Here is a 25,000-nt window from a genome sequence, read left to right on the forward strand (position 1 = left end):
TAGCGTTTACGCGTCCTCTCTCGCTCCTCACTGATCTACATAAAGAATGATGGAGCGGCAACAATGGGATAGTCTAGCCCTTCTTCTATCTTTCTTTATGTAGATCATTGAGGATCGAGGAGCGAGGGAGGACATATAAACGCTGCTTGAGAGGCACCCACAGTAAATACTTTAAAAGTTGTATGTAGATAGTCTAATTAATGTTGATAGACAGAATGTTTAATGGATGTTGATAGGCAGATTGTTTAATAGATATTGATTGACAGTTTAATGGGTAGATGAGTGAATGGTCTGAAGAAGATGAATGGATAGAAGGTTGGATGGAATGTGCCTTATATTCTTGTTAAGAGAGACACTGATACAGCTCTCTGAGAGTAGTTGATACAGGTGTAATCAATTTAACTGGCTAGTCTTAAGAGAGCCAGAGTGTATGCTTAAAGCCTGAGACAGAGTAAATAATTTAAAAGTTGAATGTAGATAGTCTAATTAATGTTGATAGACAGAGAGTTTAATGGATGTTGATAGGCAGATTGTTTAATAGATGTTGATAGACAGTTTAATGGGTGGATGAGTGAATGGTCTGAAGAAGATGAATGGATAGAAAGTTGGATGGAATGTGCCTTATATTCTTGTAGAATGGAGAGTCACAGCTCTCTACTGAGAGTAGTGGATACAGATACAGGTGTAATCAATTTAACTGGCTAGTCTTAAGAGAGCCAGAGTGTAAGCCTGAGACAGAGTAGATTGTTTAAAAGTTGAATGTAGATCGTCTAATTGATGTTGATAGGCAGACTGTTTAGAATGGGTGGATGAGTGAATGGTTTGAAGAAGATGAATGGATAGAAAGTTGGATGGAATTAGGAAGACTTATGTTGATACAGTTGATACAGGGGAACAGAAAATGTAGTCTCAAGAGCCTGAGAGAGAGAGAGAGCTGCTGCACCTGGACTGGCCACCTGGCGTAACATTCTAATTGCTGCCGTGATGTCATAATGAGCAATGTTAAGTCTATGGGGGAAATTGTAATAGTTACAGTGCATGAAAATGCACTGTACTGTTCTTCCTATTCTTAAACTTCTTCTTCTTATTATTACAGTGCATGAAAATGCACTGTACTGTTCTTCCTAGTCTTCAACTTCTTCTTATTATTACAGTGCATGAAAATGCACTGTACTGTTCTTCCTAGGCTTTTTCTTATTACAGTGCATGAAAATGCACTGTACTGTTCTTCCTAGGCTTTTTCTTATTATTACAGTGCATGAAAATGCACTGTACTGTTCTTCCTAGGCATTTTATTATTATTCTTCTTCTAACGCACTTAATGCAGCTTCAACCGCTTAACGTAGAAACTCCATTCAAACTATGTTGCGTAGGTCTTACTTACGCGATGTGGGCTTTGTATTTTTCAACTTTGTAACTTTTATACTTTTTAAACTATTAGTTAAAAACTATTATAATTTCCCCCATAGACTTAACATTGCTCATTATGACATCACGGCAGCAATTAGAATGTTACCCCAGCTGGTCAGCCACCTGGGCACCAACTGTCAGTTTCTCTCAGGCTTTAAGCATACAATCTCTCTGAAGACTACACATATCCTGTTAAACTGTTTCCTCTGTCCACAACTGTTTCAAAATAAAAGTCCTCACTGCAATAATACACTATTAAATCATTTAACCATTGAAACTACTCAACTATTTAACTGTTCAACCATTCCAACTGTCAGTTATCATCAACTATGCCTCCAGTCAACTACATGAAACCTCCATGTACCTAGCAACCAACATAGCAACCATTAAAATTAAGCGTTTATGACCGTTTCCATAGCAACCAACATGATTTTACTACAGTAACTTCTTTATTCCTGATAGTGGCCACCATGGATACCCTAGCAACAAATGTTTCAAAATAAAAGTCCTCACTAGCAAGTTATCTAGTTAGCATGGTTAGCATTGTTAGCATAGCTAGCATTTTTAGCGTAACTGCAAAAAATCATCAACTAAGTTAGCTAATCAACCTGGTTAGCAGTGTTAGCAAATCTAGCATTGTTAGCATAGTTAGCATTTTTAGCATTACTGCTAGAAATCATCGGTTAAGTTAGCTAATCAACCTGGTTAGCATTGTTAGTAAAGTTAGCATTGCTAGCATAATTAGCATTTTTAGCACAACTGCTAGAAATCATTAGCTAAGTTAGCTAATCAACATTTTAACATGAATAGAAATCATTAGTTAAGTTAGAACTGGAATGTTTCAGCTTTAAACGGTCTACCTTCACACTATGAACTCTCTGTAAACTATGCAACCACCATGTTTACCCTAGCTACACCTTAGTAACCATATCTACATTATCTATCTTTTTTTGCATTTTCATGCACTGGTAATTCCTTGGAATTGCATTTCTAGTTCCTTGGAATTGCATTTCTAGTTCTTCTTCTAACGCACGCAATTCAGCTTCAACCGCTTAACGTAGAAACTCCATTCAAATTTTGACGCGTAGGTCTTACTTACGCGATGTGGGCTTTGTATTTTTCAACTTTGTAACTTTTATACTTTTTAAACTATTAGTTAAAAACTATTACAATTTCCCCCATAGACTTAACATGGCTCATTATGACATCACTGCAGCAATTAGAATCTTACGCCAGGTGGCCAGCCACCTGGGCACCAACTGTCAGTTTCTCTCAGGCTCCTCTCTGAAGACTACATATTCTGTTCCCCTGTATCCTCTGCGCACAACAGTATCAAAATAAGTCCTCCTAATTCCATCCAACTTTATATCCATTCATCTTCTTCAAACCATTCACTCATCCACCCATTCTAAACAGTCTGCCTATCAACATCAATTAGACGCTCTACATTGAACTTTTAAACAATCTACTCTGTCTCAGGCTGGCTCTCTTAAGACTAGCCAGTTAAATTGATTACACCTGTATCTGTATCCACTACTCTCAGTAGAGAGCTGTGTCTCTCCATTCTACAAGAATATAAGGCACATTCCATCCAACATTCTATCCATTCATCTTCTTCAGACCATTCACTCATCCACCCATTAAACTGTCTATCAACATGTATTAAACAATCTGTCTATCAACATCCATTAAACTCTCTGTCTATCAACATTAATTAGACTATCTACATTCAACTTTTAAATTATTTACTCTGTCTCAGGCTTTAAGAGTACTCTGGCTCTCTTAAGACTAGCCAGGTAAATTGATTACACCTGTGTCAAATATTCTCAGAGAGCTGTATCAGTGTCTCTCTTAACAAGAATATAAGGCACATTCCATCCAACCTTCTATCCATTCATCTTCTTCTGACCATTTACTCATCCACCCATTAAACTGTATCATTAAACTGTATCAATATCTAATAAACAATCTGCCTATCAACATCCATTAAACATTCTGTCTATCAACATTAATTAGACTATCTACATACAACTTTTAAAGTATTTACTGTGGGTCCCTCTCAAGCAGCGTTTATATGTCCTCCCTCGCTCCTCGATCCTCAATGATCTACATAAAGAAAGATAGAAGAAGGGCTAGACTATCCCATTGTTGCCGCTCCATCATTCTTTATGTAGATCAGTGAGGAGCGAGAGAGGACGCGTAAACACTATATGAGAGGCACCATCTGTCTCAGGCTTTAAGCATACAATCTCATTAAGACTACAGATCCTGTTTCACTACTTCCTCTGTCCACAACTGTTACAAAGTAAAGGTCCTCGCTGCAATAATACACTATTAAATCATTTAACCATTGAAACTACTCAACTATTGAACTGTTTAACCATTCCAACTGTCAGTTATCATCCACTATGCCTCCAGTCAACTACATGAAACTTCCATGTACCTAGCAACCAACATAGCAACCATTAAAATTAAGTGTTTATGACCGTTTCCATAGCAACCAACATGATTGTACTGCAGTAACTTCTTGTTTCCTGATAGTGGCCACCATGGATACCCTAGCAACAAATGTTTCAAAATAAAAGTCCTCACTAGCAAGTTAGCTAGTTAGCATGGTTAGCATTGTTAGCATAGTTAGCATTTTTAGCATAACTGCAAAAATCATCAACTAAGTTAGCTAATCAACCTGGTTAGCATTGTTAGCAAATTTAGCATTGTTAGCATAGTTAGCATTTTTTGCATTACTGCTAGAAATCATCGGTTAAGTTAGCTAATCAACCTGGTTAGCATTGTTAGTAAAGTTAGCATTGCTAGCATAATTAGCATTTTTAACGTAACTGCTAGAAATCATTAGCTAAGTTAGCTAATCAACATTTTAACATGAATAGAAATCATTAGTTAAGTTAGAACTGGAATGTTTCATCTTTAAACTGTCTACCTTCACACTATCAACTCTCTGTAAACTATGCAACCACCATGTTTACCCTAGCTACACCTTAGTAACCATATCTACATTATCTATCTATTTGTGCATTTTCATGCACTGGTAATTCCTTGGAATTGCATTTCTAGTTATTATTATTCTTCTTCTAACGCTCTTAATGGAGCTTCAACCGTTTAACGTAGAAACTTCATTCAAACTGCGCTGCGTAGGTCTTACTTAGGCCATGGGAGCTTTGTATTTTTCAACTTTGTAACTTTTATACTTTTTGAACTATTAATTAAAAACTATTAAAATTTCCCCATAGACTTAACATTGCGATTATGACATCATAATAGGGCAATTAGAATCTTATGCCAGGTGGCCAGGCCAGCTGCAGCAGCTCTCTCTCTCTCAGGCTTTAAGCATACAATCTCTCTGAAGACTACATATCCTGTTTCCTCTGTCCACAACTGTTTCAAAATAAAAGTCCTCACTGCAATAATACACTATTAAATCATTTAACCATTGAAACTACTCAACTGTTTAACTGTTCAACCATTCCAACTGTCAGTTATCATCAACTATGCCTCCAGTCAACTACATGAAACCTTCATGTACCTAGCAACCAACATAGCAACCATTGAAATTAAGCGTTTATGACCGTTTCCATAGCAACCAACATGATTATACTGCAGTAACTTCTTGTTTCCTGATAGTGGCCACAGGCTTTAAGCATACAATCTCTCTGAAGACTACATATCCTGTTTCCTCTGTCCACAACTGTTTCAAAATAAAAGTCCTCACTGCAATAATACACTATTAAATCATTTAACCATTGAAACTACTCAACTATTGAACTGTTCAACCATTCCAACTGTCAGTTATCATCCACTATGCCTCCAGTCAACTACATGAAACCTCCATGTACCTAGCAACCAACATAGCAACCATTAAAATTAAGCGTTTATGACCGTTTCCATAGCAACCAACATGATTTTACTGCAGTAACTTCTTTATTCTTGATAGTGGCCACCATAGATACCCTATCAACAAATGTTTCAAAATAAAAGTCCTCATTAGCAAGTTAGCTAGTTAGCATTGTTAGCATAGTTAACATTTTTAGCATAACTGCAAACAAATCATCAACTAAGTTAGCTAATCAACCTGGTTAGCATTGTTAGCATAGTTAGCATTTTTAGCATTACTGTTAGAAATCATCGGTTAAGTTAGCTAATCAACCTGGTTAGCATTGTTAGTAAAGTTAGCATTGCTAGCATAATTAGCATTTGTAACGTAACTGTTAGAAATCATTAGCTAAGTTAGCTAATCAACATTTTAACATGAAAAGAAATCATTAGTTAAGTTAGAACTGGAATGTTTCATCTTTAAAATGTCTACCTTCACACTATCAACTCTCTGTAAACTATGCAACCACCATGTTTACCCTAGCTACACCTTAGCAACCATATCTACATTATCTATCTATTTTTGCATTTTCATGCACTGGTAATTCCTTGGAATTGCATTTCTAGTTATTATTATTATTCTTCTTCTAACGCACTTAATGGAGCTTCAACCGTTTAACGTAGAAACTTCATTCAAACTGCGCTGCGTAGGTCTTACTTAGGCCATGGGAGCTTTGTAATTTTCAACTTTGTAACTTTTATACTTTTTGAACTATTAAATAAAAACTATTAAAATGTCCCCATAGACTTAACATTGTGATTATGACATCATAATAGGGCAATTAGAATCTTATGCCAGGTGGCCAGGCCAGCTGCAGCAGCTCTCTCTCTCTCTCAGGCTTTAAGCATACAATCTCTCTGAAGACTACATATCCTGTTTCCTCTGTCCACAACTGTTTCGAAATAAAAGTCCTCACTGCAATAATACACTATTAAATCATTTAACCATTGAAACTACTAAACTATTTAACTGTTCAACCATTCCAACTGTCAGTTATCATCAACTATGCCTCCAGTCAACTACATGAAACCTCCATGTACCTAGCAACCAACATAGCAACCATTGAAATTAAGCGTTTATGACCGTTTCCATAGCAACCAACATGATTATACTGCAGTAACTTCTTGTTTCTTGATAGTGGCCACCATGGATACCCTAGCAACAAATGTTTCAAAATAAAAGTCCTCACTAGCAAGTTAGCTAGTTAGCATGGTTATCATAGTTAGCATTGTTAGCATAGGTAGCATTTTTAGCATAACTGCAAAAAATCATCAACTAAGTTAGCTAATCAACCTGGTTAGCATTATTAGCAAATTTAGCATTGTTAGCATAGTTAGCATTTTTAGCATTACTGCCAGAAATCATCGGTTAAGTTAGCTAATCAACCTGGTTAGCATTGTTAATAAAGTTAGCATTGCTAGCATAATTAGCATTTTTAGCGCAACTGCTAGAAATCATTACCTAAGTTAGCTAATCAACATTTTAACATGAATAGAAATCATTAGTTAAGTTAGAGCTGGAATGTTTCATCTTTAAACTGTCTACCTTCACACTATCAACTCTCTGTAAACTATGCAACCACCATGTTTACCCTAGCTACACCTTAGTAACCATATCTACATTATCTATCTATTTTTGCATTTTCATGCACTGGTAATTCCTTGGAATTGCATTTCTAGTTCTTCTTCTAACGCACGCAATTCAGCTTCAACCGCTTCACGTAGAAACTCCATTCAAACTATGTCGCGTAGGTCTTACTTACGCGATGTGGGCAAAGTATTTTTCAACTTTGTAACTTTTATACTTTTTAAACTATTAGTTAAAAACTATTCCAATTTCCTCCATAGACTTAACATTGCTCATTATGACATCACGGCAGCAATTAGAATCTTACTCCAGCTGGTCAGCCACCTGGGCACCAACTGTCAGTTTCTCTCAGGCTCCTCTCTGAAGACTACATATTCTGTTCCCCTGTATCCTCTGCGCACAACAGTATCAAAATAAGTCCTCCTAATTCCATCCAACTTTATATCCATTCATCTTCTTCAAACCATTCACTCATCCACCCATTCTAAACAGTCTGCCTATCAACAACATCAATTAGACGCTCTACATTGAACTTTTAAACAATCTACTCTGTCTCAGGCTGGCTCTCTTAAGACTAGCCAGTTAAATTGATTACACCTGTATCTGTATCCACTACTCTCAGTAGAGAGCTGTGTCTCTCCATTCTACAAGAATATAAGGCACATTCCATCCAACATTCTATCCATTCATCTTCTTCAGACCATTCACTCATCCACCCATTAAACTGTCTATCAACATCTATTAAACAATCTGTCTATCAACATCCATTAAACTCTCTGTCTATCAACATTAATTAGACTATCTACATTCAACTTTTAAAGTATTTACTGTGGGTCCCTCTCAAGCAGCGTTTATATGTCCTCCCTCGCTCCTCGATCCTCAATGATCTACATAAAGAAAGATAGAAGAAGGGCTAGACTATCCCATTGTTGCCGCTCCATCATTCTTTATGTAGATCAGTGAGGAGCGAGAGAGGACGCGTAAACGCTATATGAGAGGCACCTTCTGTCTCAGGCTTTAAGCATACAAACTCATTAAGACTACAGATCCTGTTTCACTACTTCCTCTGTCCAAAACTGTTTCAAAATAAAGGTCCTCACTGCAATAATACACTATTAAATAATTTAACCATTGAAACTACTCAACTATTGAACTGTTCAACCATTCCAACTGTCAGTTATCATCCACTATGCCTCCAGTCAACTACATGAAACCTCCATGTACCTAGCAACCAACATAGCAACCATTAAAATTAAGTGTTTATGACCGTTTCCATAGCAACCAACATGATTATACTGCAGTAACTTCTTGTTTCCTGATAGTGGCCACCATGGATACCCTAGCAACAAATGTTTCAAAATAAAAGTCCTCACTAGCAAGTTAGCTAGTTAGCATGGTTAGCATAGTTAGCATTGTTAGCATAGTTAGCATTTTTAGCATTACTGCAAAAAATCATCAACTAAGTTAGCTAATCAACCTGGTTAGCATTGTTAGCAAATTTAGCATTGTTAGCATAGTTAGCATTTTTAGCATTACTGCTAGAAATCATCGGTTAAGTTAGCTAATCAACCTGGTTAGCATTGTTAGTAAAGTTAGCATTGCTAGCATAATAAGCATTTTTAGCGTAACTGCTAGAAATAATTAGCTAAGTTAGCTAATCAACATTTTAACATGAATGGAAATCATTAGTTAAGTTAGAACTGGAACGTTTCATCTTTAAACTGTCTACCTTCACACTATCAACTCTCTGTAAACTATGCAACCACCATGTTTACCCTAGCTACACCTTAGTAACCATATCTACATTATCTATCTATTTTTGCATTTTCATGCACTGGTAATTCCTTGGAATTGCATTTCTAGTTCTTCTTCTAACGCACGCAATTCAGCTTCAACCGCTTTACGTAGAAACTCCATTCAACTTTTGTCCCGTAGGTCTTACTTACGCGATGTGGGCAATGTATTTTTCAACTTTGTAACTTTTATACTTTTTAAACTATTAGTTAAAAACTATTACAATTTCCCCCATAGACTTAACCTTGCTCATTATGACATCACGGCAGCAATTAGAATCTTACGCCAGGTGGCCAGTCCAGGTGCAGCAGCTCTCTCTTTCTCTCAGGCTCTTGAGACTACATTTTCTGTTCCCCTGTATCAACTGTATCAACATAAGTCTTCCTAATTCCATCCAACTTTCTATCCATTCATCTTCTTCAAACCATTCACTCATCCACCCATTCTAAACAGTCTGCCTATCAACATCAATTGGACGATCTACATTCAACTTTTAAACAATCTACTCTGTCTCAGGCTTACACTCTGGCTCTATTAAGACTAGCCAGTTAAATTGATTACACCTGTATCATCCACTACTCTCAGTAGAGAGCTGTGTCTTTCCACTCTACAAGAATATAAGGCACATTCAATCCAACTTTCTATCCATTCATCTTCTTCAGACCATTCACTCATCCACCCATTAAACTGTCTATCAACATCTATTAAACAATCTACCTATCAACATCCATTAAACTCTCTGTCTATCAACATTAATTAGACTATCTACATTCAACTTTTAAATTATTTACTCTGTCTCAGGCTTTAAGCACACTCTGGTTCTCTTAAGACTAGCCAGTTAAATTGATTACACCTGTATCAACTACTCTCAGAGAGCTGTATCAGTTGCTGCGTTTACATGAGAGCTTTAATTCCGAATAAAACCAAGTTAAATCGGAATAAAAGTTAATTACGCTTTAAAAGAGACCATGTAAACGTTTATTCCGCTTGAAAATGATTATTCTGAATTAAACTTAATTCCGATTTAAGTGGTTGGTTTATTCCGATGTTAAAGCGGAATTAACGCACTCCTTGATCATGTAAACCTTTATTCCGATTCAAAGTTTATTCCGTTTGTTTGGCGCATGCTCATACAAGGAGGAAGACGCAGCGCATGCTCGTTTCTTGCTAATTCGGCTCCGTCTTCTTCCCCCCTTCTCCGGCACTGTTCTCCTCCTCAGCTAGCAAACGTGAAGCTTGACAATATTCTCGAGCTGCTGGTTAAATAGTAGGCCTATTATCAGAATTACTGCGAAACCCGTTTTCATTATGTTATTGCCCATGCTATAACGTTAACCCGAGATGACAAAAAAGCCGCTAGCCAGCTAAAGTTTGTTTTCTTCCGGTAGACCTTAATTAGGCTGCGTTCATGCACCGCCTGTCCAATCGGAACCCTTCCCTACCCCCAGATGTTCAGCGGAATACAATAAAGCGGAATGAACCTATGCTCCATGTAAACGCCAATTCGGAATTATTATTTCCATGTAAACTCGAAGGAGAATATTTCAATTCCGATTTATTTAATTCGGAATAAACTAATTCGGAATTAAAAACATCATGTAAATGTGGCAAGTGTCTCTCTTAACAAGAATATAAGGCACATTCCATCCAACCTTCTATCCATTCATCTTCTTCAGACCATTCACTCATCCACCCATTAAACTGTCAATCAATATCTATTAAACAATCTGCCTATCAACATCCATGAAACATTCTGTCTATCAACATTAATTAGACTATCTACATACAACTTCTAAAGTATTTACTGTGGGTGCCTCTCAAGCAGCGTTTATATGTCCTCCCTCGCTCCTCGATCCTCAATGATCTACATAAAGAAAGATAGAAGAAGGGCTAGACTATCCCATTGTTGCCGCTCCATCATTCTTTATGTAGATCAGTGAGGATCGAGGAGCGAGAGAGGACGCGTAAACGCTATATGAGAGGCACCTTCTGTCTCAGGCTTTAAGCATACAATCTCATTAAGACTACAGATCCTGTTTCACTACTTCCTCTGTCAACAACTGTTTCAAAATAAAGGTCCTCACTGCAATAATACACTATTAAATCATTTAACCATTGTAACTACTCAACTATTTAACTGTTCAACCATTCCAACTGTCAGTTATCAACTATGCTTCCAGTCAACTACACGAAAACTCCATGTACCTAGCAACCAACATAGCAACCATTAAAATTAAGCGTTTATGACCGTTTCCATAGCAACCAACATGATTATACTGCAGTAACTTCTTGTTTCCTGATAGTGGCCACCATGGATACCCTAGCAACAAATGTTTCAAAATAAAAGTCCTCACTAGCAAGTTACCTAGTTAGCATGGTTAGCATAGTTAGCATTGTTAGCATTTTTAGCATAACTGCAAAAACAACATCAACTAAGTTAGCTAATCAACCTGGTTAGCATTGTTAGCAATTTTAGCATTGTTAGCATTTTTAGCATTATTTCTAGAAATCATCAGTTAAGTTAGCTAATCAACCTGGTTAGCATTGTTAGTTTAAGTTAGCATTGCTACCATAGTAAGCATTGCTAGCATAGTTAGCATTTTTAGCATAACTGCTAGAAATCATTAGCTAAGTTAGCTAATCAACCTGGTTAGCACTGTGAGCATAGTTAACATAGTTAACATTTTTACCATTACTGCATGAAATCAGTAGCTAAGTTAACCAATCAACCTGGTTATCATTGTTACCATAGTTAACATTTTAACATGAATAGTAATCATTAGTTAAGTTAGAGCTGGGAATTTTTCAGCTTTAAACTGTCTACCTTCACACTATCAACTCTCTGTAAACTATGCAACCACCATGTTTACCCTAGCTACACCTTAGTAACCATATCTACATTATCTATCTATTTTTGCATTTCATGCACTGGTAATTCCTTGGAATTGCATTTCTAGTTTTTAACTAATAGTTTAAAAAGTATAAAAGTTACAAAGTTGAAAAATACAAAGCACACATCGCGTAAGTAAGACCTACGCGACATAGTTTGAATGGAGTTTCTACGTTAAGCGGTTGAAGCTGAATTGCGTGCGTTAGAAGAAGAATAAGAATACTTTGGAAGAACAGTATAGTGCATTTTCATGCACTATAATAATAATTTAAGTTTAACAAGCTTGATTGAGCTTACCAATAAAAGTTAAATACAGTATGTTACACTCTGAACCAAAAAAGAGAAAACAAATAGGGGGAGGGGAGGTCTGCAGATATAGTGGAAAAGACCAAGGTTGGGTCTAACAACACGTCATACTCGCAAAGAACAAACAGAATGGCCAGTTTCTGCTAACGGAAGATTATCATAGCTCTAAAAAATAATTGAGAGAAATCTCTACACACACACTCACTCACACACACACACACACACACACACACACACACACACACACATACACACACACACACAGACACACACACACACACACACACACACCCTTATCTACATGTCTTGTCTCCCATGTGTGACAGATTGTTTGGCACGTACTCCGTGGAGACCATCTAACACCTCCTGTTCTTTTAGAGAGAGTGTGAAACCCTCATACAGCTAAAGGTCAGTATGAGGGTGGCGTGGCAGTTATCATTTCACAGGAAATTTGGGTGGGGCTAACTAGAGACTAAACAGCTCTAGCTGTCAGTTGAACAAAGGGGCTAACTAGAGACTAAACAGCTCTAGCTGTCAGTTGAACAAAGGGGCTAACTAGAGACTAAACAGCTCTAGCTGTCAGTTCAACAAAGGGTTCAAATTGACTAAATTTGAATAATGTTTTTCTTGTCATTTATTCGTCCAAATTAAATACTGCCTTACGAGTTTATGCGTAACATGAACACACCTCATTATCAATAATGGAAATGTTTATATTGTGTCAAAACGGGTAGCTTTATTATAGTTTGTCTTCAGGTGAAACCTTAACGCTCCTCTCAGAGGTGTGGGTCATGGACACACCTAAATGCACTAAGTGCTTACTCATGTTTAAATAAATAAACAAAATAAATAAGTGAATAAATAAATACATGGACAGATTGATAGATACTGTATGTATAGGTAGATAGATGAACAGGTACACTAAATACAAATGCTCCCACTGAAGAATGAGCCAGAGGCAAAGCTGCGAGGCACAGGGCCTTCTCTGCGTCATAAACAAATGGATTCCTGACAGCAAGCTGCCACGCTTCACTGGAGAAGGACATAAACCGTCGACTTCCAAAAAGGGTGCTAATTTCCCGTCAGCTTGTTGATGTATGTGTGTGTGTGTGTGTGTGTGTGTGTGTGCGTGTGTTTTCGTGTGTGTAGGTCTGTGAGAGGGCTGTGTCTTTACTGTGCCCACGTTTACAACTATATGATTGACATACAGTATATGAAAGTCATTAGTATTGCGCAATAATAAGGAAGAAATTCAATTCTATTCAAAGCAGTAGATCAGAGGTCAGACGTAATGTACAGTCTTTGGCACACACGGACAGGAAGTCATGCACAGGTCATCATTAGCAACGTTGACAAAATATGACAGGACCGGCTTCAGCTGCTGCAACATGTCACACAGACAAATCTTAAATCTAATCACCAGCAACAACATCTTGCAACATCAGTCCAGTTCACCGAGTGACTCCACCATGAGTTCACAGTAATTACACTGAAACAGTGTACTGTGTTTCACAACAGTAATTACACTGAAACACTTTTCACAACATTGACAGATTAAAAGGGCCGTCCAGGAAAAGCTGGGATGGAGAGAGGCATTTTCCGAGGAAGCGCTCGGTCGGAGTGGTCAGCCAAGTGGAAGCTACCTACAGTAATCAATCACTGCCACAGGCTGTAAACAATATGGTTGTAAAACTATGTTGTGGTCCCATGGGCTACTGGGGTGGGATATGAGGGTTAGCGGAGTTCCCCCGTCCTCTTCCCACATAGCCAGAACATGGACGTTAACAGCTTCAGTTTCCCTCGCCTGTTTATATTAAAGGGGGATGTTGGGAGGAGGGAGGTTTAAGTGAGAGTATGAGTGCAATAGACTTGTTTTGTTTTCACTGTTGGGCTTTAATCTTTTATGTTTCCTCTTGTATTTCCCCCATAACTCAACACTGACTCGTGCTGTCTTCACCCCTCACCTTCACTCCCTCTCCCTCACTCTCTAGAGAGGAATATGACTAAATGATCATAAACAAAGGGAAGGCCCAGTGGACACTTTGTTTTCACACACAGGCATGCACGCGCGCACACACACACACACACACACACACACACACACACACAAATACACACACACACAAACACACACACACACACACACACACACACACACACACACACACACACACACACACACACACACACACACACACACACACCCAAACACAAACACACACACACACACACACACACACACACACACACACACACACACATACCAGAGAAGACACAGTGTCCTCTGAGTTTCCAGGGAAAAATGAAAAAAAAAACACAAACATGATTGACTACATATGGGTGTTGTTTGTGAAGGGAAATGGTGGTCATGGTTCCTCCCTATTACTGTTTGAAACACACATTTGATTTCTTTATTTGAATCTGCAAATCAAATGTCTTACTGTAACGGAAGGGATTCAAATATTCTGTGAGACGATGCAGCTTTGACATTCAAGGGTACATAAAGTGTACGTATAGTATAAGTACTTTTTTGATCCTGTGAGGGAAATTCAGTCTCTGTATTTATCCCAATATGTGAAATAGTGAACACACACAGCACGCAGTGAATAGAAGCACACACTAACCAAGAGCAGTGAGCTCCCTACCCAACAGCGGTGCTCGGGGAGCAGTGAGGGGGTTACTGTAGGTGCCTTGCTCAGAGGCACTTCAGCCGTGGACAGGACGGGGATCGAACCGGCAACCCTCCAGTTGCAAGCTCGAAGCCCTAACCAGTAGGTCACGGATGTCCCCCAAAGCATCGCCTACACCACACAGCAAGACTGCCTATCACAGCTGTCTTAGTCCACTGACTGTCGGTTTGTGGACATGCCCCAGACTGGCAAATATCAATGCCACAAACTTGCATGCATAGCCTACGCCACTGATCACAAACACACACAGCCTAGGTCATTGAGCACACACACACACGCACACACACACACACACACACACACACACACACACACACACACACACACACACGCACACGCACACACAAACACTGTGTGACTAACACAAAATAAGATATTGCCAAGTGTTCTGCTTCAGTGTTGAGTCAGATTATGAGTGTTGGCAACACCACTGCATTGCATTCCCATGTGTTTATCTCACTCCAATTGCTCTGCCTTTCTGCCCCATCCCCACACACTTGCTCTCATCCCTCTCCCCTCAACCCTCTCACTCCACTTCCCTGAGTTTTAAATAGCTGGGAATCATGCTTTGGTTTTTTTTGTTGCTATAATCACTTTTACGTAAAGATGATTTAAACTTAAGTACACACTGTGCTTTCACATGGGAATGACATCGGTCATCGTTCTTGCGCAACTCCAGTCCTCCCTCAGCTCCCATCAATCTCTCCCTGATTCTCTCTCTCGTTGTCCTCCTCCCCTTTCTTAAGAGCTCTGCATATAAGCACCAGCCTGAGTGTGTGCTGACACATTTATATCATTTGAACGCTGAAATGTTCAACTGACAAGCTTAGCCTACGATACGCAATGCTTTTTCTTGGGTGGCGCCAACAACAATAACAGAGCCTGAATCATAATCTACGTGGCAGTGGTGAAAGGGTTCGGCGGTGGTGTGTGGGGGCTGTGTTGAAAACAGCAGATATGAATGTTATCGAACGTGGAAAGCTGAATACACAACGCTGCTGTCGCTGCCTATGTGCTAAGACCATCAATTTTCCCTCACTGTGGGCCTTTCTCATTTGTCTTTTTTCATCTATCCTCCCTTCCTTCCTCTGTCCTCGTTCCCACTGATCTAAATAAAGAATGATGGGACGGCAACAATGGGATAGTCTATCCAGTGTTCTTTAGAGATCAGTGGGAACGAGCCTGGAGGACCAGGCATGGAGGAGAGAGGTTGAGAGGGGGCCTGTGTGTCCTTTTCCTTTCCTCCATCCCTCAGGCACCTTGGCATGTCTCTACAGCACACCAGACTGAGACTGGAGGTCAGTTAGGGGTGAACCTTCACTTTACAGTAAACCAAAATTCCTCTGCAGCGATGTAAACGACTCGTTCGAAATGTTTCACAGCAGTCGCCATCAAGGGTGGCTCAACCAATTCTTACGGTTGGGGGGATAATTACTTTTTCACATGGGGGATATTTCAATAACGTTTTACCTTCAGTGAGTAAGATGATCATTTACTGTAACAGCTACATTTCCTGTTTACACACATTGTCTTATATTCAAATTAGTTGGGTGATCTGAAATTTCAGTGTGACAAATATGCAAAATATGCAGAAGAAATTGGGAAGGGGCAACTTTGTGTCTGATGAATGCTGAATGGAACATGTTGACTTCTCAAAAGGACCAAAATAAACAGACAAACAAACACACCCACACACCAACAAACAGCCAGATAAATAAATAAATAAATAGTAAATAAAGCAAATAAAATTCCACTCACTTTTGATCATGCTGACGTCGTTGGCTCCGTCGCCGATGGCCAGCGTGACGGCCTTCTTGTGGCGCTTGATGAGCTCCACCACCAGGGCCTTCTGCAGCGGCGTCACCCGGCAACAGATGACCGCCCGGCACGCGCACGCCGTCTCCACAAACTCATACTCCATGTCGCCCTCCAGTGCATGGGCCTGTGAGAGGAAGAGGAGGAAGAGGAGGAGGAGGAGGAGAAGGAGGAGAGAGAGAGAGAGAGAGAGAGAGAGAGAGAGAGAGAGGACTTTAATCAAATCTGCTTTGGACCGTAACTGCATTTGTGCAGAGCTGAGATGGGGGGCAGAGAGAGCAAGGGAGCCAAGGTGAAAGACAGATAGAGAGACAGACATAGAGAGAGAGAGATAGAGATAGAGAGACAGACAGAGAGAGAGACTGACAGAGAGATATGGAGAGAGATAGAGATAGAGAGACAGACAGAGAGAGAGACTGACAGAGAGATATGGAGAGACAGAGACAGACAGACTGATACAGAGACAGAGACAGAGACAGACAGACTGATACAGAGACAGAGACAGACAGACTGATACAGAGACAGACCCAGAGAGATAGACACATAAACAGACAGGGAGACGAGGAAACTGGCAGATGGACACAGAGAGAGAAAGAGGAAGTGATGTAGAAAGTAAACAGACAAACAAGGAGTAAAAATAGACTGTCCAGTCAGACCCCCTGGCGTCTGTGTCCGTGACTCACCAGGCTGTGTCCGCTGATGACCAGGGCGAACTCCCCAGAGATGGACTCCAGTAGCGAGGGGCCTGGGCCGCCGCTCCCCTGCTTCTCCTTCTCCTGGGGGTGGGGCCAGCCCGCTGGGTCGCCACCCCCGACACCGTTGCCCACGGAGCAGGCCTGGGACCAGCCTTCGGCCTCCTCTCCTTTCCCCCCTTCTCTGGAGTGGGCCACCATCCTCTCCCTCGCTCGTCTGGACAGGAGAGAGAGAGAGAGAGATTGATAGGTTAATCAATAGATAGATAGTTCAATGAGAGAGAGAGAGAGAGAGAGAGAGAGAGAGAGAGAGAGAGAACTAAGGCTTAACCAAAGGTACTGTGGTCGAAACGAAAGATGTATGAAGGGCTGAGATGGGGGAAATAGTGAAAGATTAATATGAATGTGAATGAAAAATGTTTCCTACTCTACATAGTATGGATGGATGGATGAGAGGATAAAGACATGGACGTAGCAAACAAGGATGGCTGAATGGACAAGACAAAGGGATGGATGGGCCGTGGGTACCTGAGCTCTTCTCTGACGCTCTGGACTGTGTGGCCGTTGATGATGAAGATCTCAGTCATGTTATCGGTCAACATTTTACAGGAGTAACCAATGTTCACCGCAGTCTCTGAGGGAAAGAAAGAGAGAGAGAAAAAGAGAGAGAGAGAGAGAGAGAGAGATGAATATGTCATTCTACAATGTAAACCCAACATCTTAACTGAGATATCTGTGCACGTGCATCTGTGTGTGTTTTGACTTGTCTAACCCTGCTTGTCTCCAGTGAGCACCCAGATCTTAATGTTGGCGAGGGAGAGGATAGCAATGGTCTCAGGCACACCCTCCTGAAGCTTGTCTTCTATGGCTGTGGCTCCTAGTAACTGCAACCACACACACACACACACACACACACACACACACACACACACACACACACACACACACACACACACACACACACACACACACACACACACACACACACACACACACACACACACACACACACACACACACACACACACACACACACACACACACACACAGTCAAATTACTATCAGGAGACTAACATCCAAAGAAGTGCAAGGAGGGGCAACAGCAACAGCAGGGAACAACAGCAATCAGACATTCAGGCCCTGGATCAGACCTTGGCACTACAGTAATTTCCCAACTACTGTATTAGCCGCGGTTTACACACTGATTTGGCAAAATATCTTCAGCACTATGAGGTCAAAACACGGGGGCAGTTGATATGATATTACTGTAATATGGTTTTGTTTCTTTTAACTTGCATTAAAACACTGTCCTGCGGCTTATACACAGTGACGTCAGGAATGGTTAGGAATCACGGCCGTGACCTTTACATTTTAAGGTCATGTAAAGTAAGGGTGTTGGCAATAGCTAGCTAATGTAAACACGGGGCGCTGCTGACTGTTGTGTTTCAGCCGTGTTGGGGTTTGGTGAGGGTTAGCTAGCTTTTCAGCGTAACATACAACTTTATACGCTTTGCCCATGTAAAGTTTGGCAGAACACTGTAACAGTTAGCATTATTCGCGTTAGCATTATTAGTGAATGGACACGGAAGTGGATATGATGACGGAGCAACTAGCCATGCCCGCACATAGGAAATTACGTCATACAGACATGCAGACATGCGTAGATGCAATGTGGTCCACAGGAGTACATTTTATGTCGTCATTCCATATTATTCTTTATGTCATCATCATAGACAACACACTATGATAAAACATGTGAACATGGCCCTGTTTTGAACCCCCCACACACACATATTAAACACACACCATCATGTCCTGTTCAATCTGCTCGTAGGCGGCAGCTAAGCGGTCCTCTCTGCAGTCCGCTGCTTTTCCAGCGCCACGGTAATGCTCGGACCACTCCTCCCACTCCTCCTCAGACAGGTCCCGGTAGGCCAGGGCCAGCGTGCGCAGTCCGTCAGACGCATACTCCTACACCACACACACACACACACACACACACACACACACACACACACACACACACACACACACACACACACACACATCGAAAACATCAGCATCAGCTGTACACAGTACACACACTTACATAGTTGCACACACACATCATCGTTCTGGACCTTGAGCCTTGGTATTTCAATTGTGCTCACACTGACCAACACCCAAACATAATCTCATATCTTAGCTCATCCGATGCTTGATGCCAAACAAAACATACTGTATTTCATTGGTGTTCATGTAAGTTCTTTCTGTTTCTGACCCATTATCCAGGTAACTATTGATACCTGGTATTCATATCACCAACACGCATACCCTCTAAAATATATCCTGACAAGGATTATTCATATCCCGACAAAGAGCCCTACAAAACACCATCCGTGCCAGCACTGCGACCAACTTGGCTTCTGAAGGACTTTCAACAAGGCCTCCCTTCCAAAACAAGCAATCCCAAAACAGATCACTTTTCCAGGCTTTGGTCTCGGGCATCAACAACATCCAAGGCCATTAACATTCATTCCCATCTCGTGTCTGCACTAAATTCCCCTTTTTCCACTGGCCGACCGGCCGCTTCCCCTGCTGTGCTCCTTATCATCCCAAATCTGCAGCGATCAGCAGAGAGGCGCTGCGCTCAGAGCAGTCGAGCGTGTTAGATGGAGCGCGGCGATATGATCAGAGTTCGGGCCTAATTAACCTGCAGCGGCATGTGACAGAGCCAAGGCAGCCCCTCCCGGCCCCAGGCCTCTGGCGTCGGTTCAGGCGCTGGCGCCTCTCATTGTTTCGGTTTCCTGCTGCCTTCCCGTTTTTCGCTCCAGGTTGGAAGATCCCACCATGCCCCTGTGTGTGTGTGTGTGTGTGTGTGTGTGTGTGTGTGTGTGCGCGCGCCCCTTGGCTGAGAGGGGTTCCTACTCCCATCAGGAGCTGCACGCCATCTCTCGCACAATAGCTGGAAGCCAAAGCAGCGGCGAACTCTCGCTCCGCGTTTGAAAGACGGTGAGGGAGTATTCTCAGAGGGACGGGCGATACAATGAATGGACCGCTCGGGTATTTAGCTGACTTGAATGCAGGATGAATATCTAAAGTAAATATAGCACACCACAGGCCATGGGGAGTTGGGGGGTTGGGAGTGGGGGCTCTACAGTAACTCAGTGAGCCCTGACCTGATACCGTTACGCCTCCATGATGAGTCAAGCAGCTGGTGTGTGAGACTGATGGAGAACAGGTATGTGTGGAAATAAGCTCGGGGCTGTCGTTCTTTAGAATATCGTGCTGTCTCCATATCGTCGGTGATTATTCAAGCGATCCGTGAAATAATCCTTCCATGAGGGGCAGATGCAGTCAGCATGTGTCACTGGCGTATGTGTTAGAGAGAGAGAGAGAGTACTCAGAGCGGAGCCCGGTCACCCTTGCCCCGAGGCTCTCACTGCTACACATGCCGCTACAGGTGCAGGCAGCTGCCAGTCAGGACTTTGGAAGCCCCACAGCGAATCTCGCGCACAGGCTCCAGCTTGTCTAGGACATATGGTTGACTGACATACAGTATCTGTGTCCTGATGGCCTATAAGTTAGTGACAGAGATAATATGTTTTTTTGGTCTGATTTAATGACCTGAAGTGACCACCGAAGGTTGTGTCTGTCTCTAAGATAGACTGTATAAAAATTGGCAGAAATAGATAAAAATAGAATATAGATAATGGCCTGGACTAAAATGGCTGACCCTAGTTACTGACCTACAAGAATTCTACATCTGTCGACAACCATTTCAAACATTGTCGCCATTAACACCTGAACAGGAAACAGCTCGTCCCAGACTCAGCTGGACTTTGCAAAAGTAGACAGGGTGGATCTCATCCCTCTATTTACATACAGTACATCCTCTCTAGATGTCTCATTTGTCTAATTGCTACCTAGTCCAGTAGTAATAGGGTCAAACCCGGAACAAATTAGTAACAAGCTGAATTTTTCAGGATATGTTCAGAATACCTTTAGGAATAACATACTAAAAGTCCCCGTGAATCCCCCTTGTGCTCTCTGAGATATTCAAGATGGCGTCCAAAATGCCCGCTATTTGGAGATATTTCCACATCTCAGGCTTAAAACCTAATACAAATGCAATTAAAAGGTCAAAATATATGTTTTATAGGGCAAGTAAGTCAATTTCATCATTAGTTTATTGAATGGAGACATTTCATAATAATACAGTTACCTCCATAAGTATTGGAACACATGCTAAAGTTGACTGTATAAAATCGTCTTTTGGAAATTGATCTTAATGCCTTAAATGGAAAAAATAGGAAATATCCAACCTTTAAGGAGATCAATTTTGTCTGTGAATAATATCATAATGTTTTTTATTTCAGTTAGCCTATTAGCTGGTTTCATTCTCATTGAGCTCAATGCAATTCAAACCAGCTAATAGGCTAACTGAAATAAAGCCATGCTATCTCTTGGTGGTGAAGGGTATGTGATGATGTGGGGTTATTTTAATTCCAAAGGCCAAGGGTTCTTTATCAGGGTGCATAGTGTCCTGGATGGATCCATTTATTTCAAATGAATAAATGAATAAAAAATCGTCCTGCCTCTATGGGAATTTTAACACATAGGGTTAACATAGGCGTTCCAATACTTATGACCCCTGTGTTTTAAGGAAAACATTTATTTATTTACGATACATTATTCATTCAGAAAGATATTTCCTCATTTTTTCATAGAGTGTACCGTCACACCGGTGTGACAGGAATGTTGGAAAACTAGATGTAGCCTACCGCAAAGCGATACACAATATGACCGCCGCTCAGTCCTGCACATTCTCTCCGCAAATATCAATCACGCTTTTGTTTCCATCGCCTACTCCATCCCCTATTGCAACTTTTATGTATGTAAATGAGTGTGTGCATGTGCGCTTGCTTTTGTGTATGAGTGCTTCTCTGTCTCTATGAGTGTGTGTGTGTGTGTGTGTGTGTGTGTGTGTGTGTGTGTCTGCTTGTGTGTGTGTTTTATGTGTCTCTATGTGTATATGTTCACTGTGTTCTCTGCCGTCACTGTCACTCCAATATCAGATCACACACACACACACACACACATGCGCGCGAGTGCACACACACATACGCAGGCACACACTCTCACACACACACACACACACACACACACACACACACACACACGCACGCACACACACACACACACACACAGGCACACACAGAGAGAGAGAGAGAAAGAGAGAACACACACAGAATACACACAGACAACACAGAACACACACAGACAGAGAGAGAGAGAGAGAAAGAAAGAGAACACATACAGAATACACACAGAACATGCACATACACACATATACACACATGCAAACACACACACGGGCACACATAAACACACCCATACACACAAACACACACACACAGGCTATAGTACATCACACACACACTCACTTCACAGCTCCGGTGGTCTCACAAAACTTACTCAAAGGTGTGTGTGTGTGTGTGTGTGTGTGTGTGTGCACTGTGCATCTGTGTGTGTGTGTGTGTGTGTGTGTGTGTGTGTGTGTGTGTGTGTGCACTGTGCATCTGTGTGTGTGTGTGTGTAAGGTGTGTGTAGGTGTGTGTGTGTGTGTGTGTGTGTGTGTGTGTGTGTGTGTGTGCACTGTGCATCTGTGTGTGTGTGTGCACTGTGCATGTGTGTGTGTGTGTGTAAGGTGTGTGTAGGTGTGTGTGTGTGTGTGTGTACTGTGCATCTGTGTGTGAGTGTGTGTGTGTGTGTGTGTACTGTGCATCTGTGTGTGTGTGTGTGTAAGGTGTGTGTAGGTGTGTGTGTGTGTGTGTGTGTGTGTGTGTGTGTGTGTGTGTGTGTGCAATGTGCATCTGTGTGTGTGTGTGCACTGTGCATGTGTGTGTGTGTGTGTAAGGTGTGTGTAGGTGTGTGTGTGTGTGTGTACTGTGCATCTGTGTGTGAGTGTGTGTGTGTGTGTGTGTGTGTGTGTGTACTGTGCATCTGTGTGTGTGTGTGTGTGTGTGTGTGTGTGTGTGTGTGTGTGTGTGCCTTCACCATACCAAGAGATTAGCATGGTTGTATTTCAGTTAGCCTATTAGCTGGTTTGAATTGCATTGAGCTCAATGAGAATGAAACCAGCTAATAGCTTAACTGAAATAAAACCATTATGATACTTATTCACAAACAAAATTGATGTCCTTAAAGGTTGGATGTATCCTATTTTTTTCCATTTAAGGCATTAAGATCAATTTCCAAAAGACGATTTTATACAGTCAACTTTAGCATGTTTCCCAATACTTATGGAGGTAACTGTATTATTATGAAATGTCTCCATTCAAGAAACTAATGATGAACTTGACTTACTTCCCCTAAAAAACATATATTTTGACCTTTTAATTGCATTTGTATTAGGTTTTAAGCCTGAGATGTGGAAAAATCTCCAAATAGCGGCCATTTTGGACGCCATCTTGAATATCTCAGAGAGCACAAGGGGGATTCACGGGGACTTTTAGTATGTTATTCCTAAAGGTATTCTGAACATATCCTGAAAAATTCAGCTTGTTACTAATTTGTTCCGGGTTTGACCTTATTTTGAGCTAATGCTCTTGGACTAACCAGAGCAGGTGAAAACGAGGAGAGAGGAGGAAGGGACGATATGCAAGGAGGTAGAGGTGCATCCTAACGCACGTTTGTTCAGTTCGAATTTTGCAATCGTTGGTCCACTCTGCCAAGGTAAAAAGTTCCCTCTAGCGTCTGTAAACCTTTGGTTTAAAACAAGGTCGCAGCGAGTTATTAACAACAATGAATGACCAGATAGACCAAGAAAAGATATTTATATGCTGGAATTAACTCTCAAGCAAACTTTTAAAAAAATGCCTGTTGGTTGATGCCTGTTTTGTTCATGTGACTCATTTAATCTCATTTGTATCTCGAGAACTGTCAAACATGACCTCATCAGTAAGTGGGAATACTCCATGTTCATATGATATTTTTAGGCTTTGGTAAAAGTTCGAATTCATATGCAATTTGTGTGTAACAATCTCTGCTTATTTTAATCTAAGAGGTGCTGCTTCGATTCATCATCAGTAATTGACGTCTCTTAAATGTAATGTGAGCAGGACATCTCATCTCTCATATCTGACTCTCTTTGACTCCTCCCTCCTCCTTAGATTACTTCCTTTTTTCCTTCACAAAGTGAATTAGGAGGGGTTATGACAGGAGGAAAGAAGGAAGTAGTGAAGGGAGGATAGGGGAACAGTCAGAGGGATGAAATGCACCCTCTGAAATGCGACACATCTAGGATGGTGCAGGTACACCAAGCTACCACACGGGGGCAGAGTTGCTCCACTTACACAGACGACGAGTGACTGACATACACAGGAAATGCAGTCGCTACTCATGCGTACACGGACAAACAGAGATATCAGTCAGTGCTGTCAGGTGGCGTGAGGATAATACTGCAGGTGCGTTATGCAACCATCCGCTCACATAAGCAAACACTGACAAAGACACGTTAGACAAACAGTGCAGTTTGAGGAATTACAAAACGCATATTAGAAGGTTCAGACACACGTCACCTGCAAATAGGAAAGACAAACACTCACACATGGATGAGCGAGCGCACACACAAGCACACACACGCACCCACACACATACTGTACACACTTACATTGAGATGGTCTGAGGTGATATTCATGAGCTCGTGGTTGCAGGGGTGAAGTCTCTCAAATAGCACAGTGTCTGCTCCTTTACAGTACAAACGGATTCGGCCCTCTGGGTTTCTCACTGCAACAAACAAACACACACACACACACACACACACACACACACACACACACAAAGTGAGAAACACAAAATAAGACATCAAAACAGCCCATTAAAAGAGAAACATCTAAAATCCTTGAGGATCGATAAAGTATCTACTGTATGTATGTATGTATAT

The 25,000-nt window shown here is 41.1% G+C and overlaps 1 protein-coding gene across 1 annotated transcript in view; it reads right to left on the reverse strand.

The window, feature by feature from the left end:
- atp8b2 (ATPase phospholipid transporting 8B2) overlaps positions 1 to 25,000 on the reverse strand; it is a 68,836-nt gene that overhangs the window by 11,392 nt on the left and 32,444 nt on the right. The window contains exons 17-22 of the mRNA XM_062539100.1: positions 24,728 to 24,843; positions 18,880 to 19,044; positions 17,846 to 17,957; positions 17,602 to 17,707; positions 17,065 to 17,290; positions 16,325 to 16,508 (exon numbers count right to left, since the gene is read on the reverse strand). Of these exons, the coding sequence (XP_062395084.1) occupies positions 16,325 to 16,508; positions 17,065 to 17,290; positions 17,602 to 17,707; positions 17,846 to 17,957; positions 18,880 to 19,044; positions 24,728 to 24,843 (909 nt within the window). The remainder of the gene's footprint in view (positions 1 to 16,324; positions 16,509 to 17,064; positions 17,291 to 17,601; positions 17,708 to 17,845; positions 17,958 to 18,879; positions 19,045 to 24,727; positions 24,844 to 25,000) is intronic.

This window comes from Sardina pilchardus, chromosome 6 (genome assembly GCF_963854185.1).
Source record: "Sardina pilchardus chromosome 6, fSarPil1.1, whole genome shotgun sequence".
NCBI lineage: Eukaryota > Metazoa > Chordata > Actinopteri > Clupeiformes > Clupeidae > Sardina > Sardina pilchardus.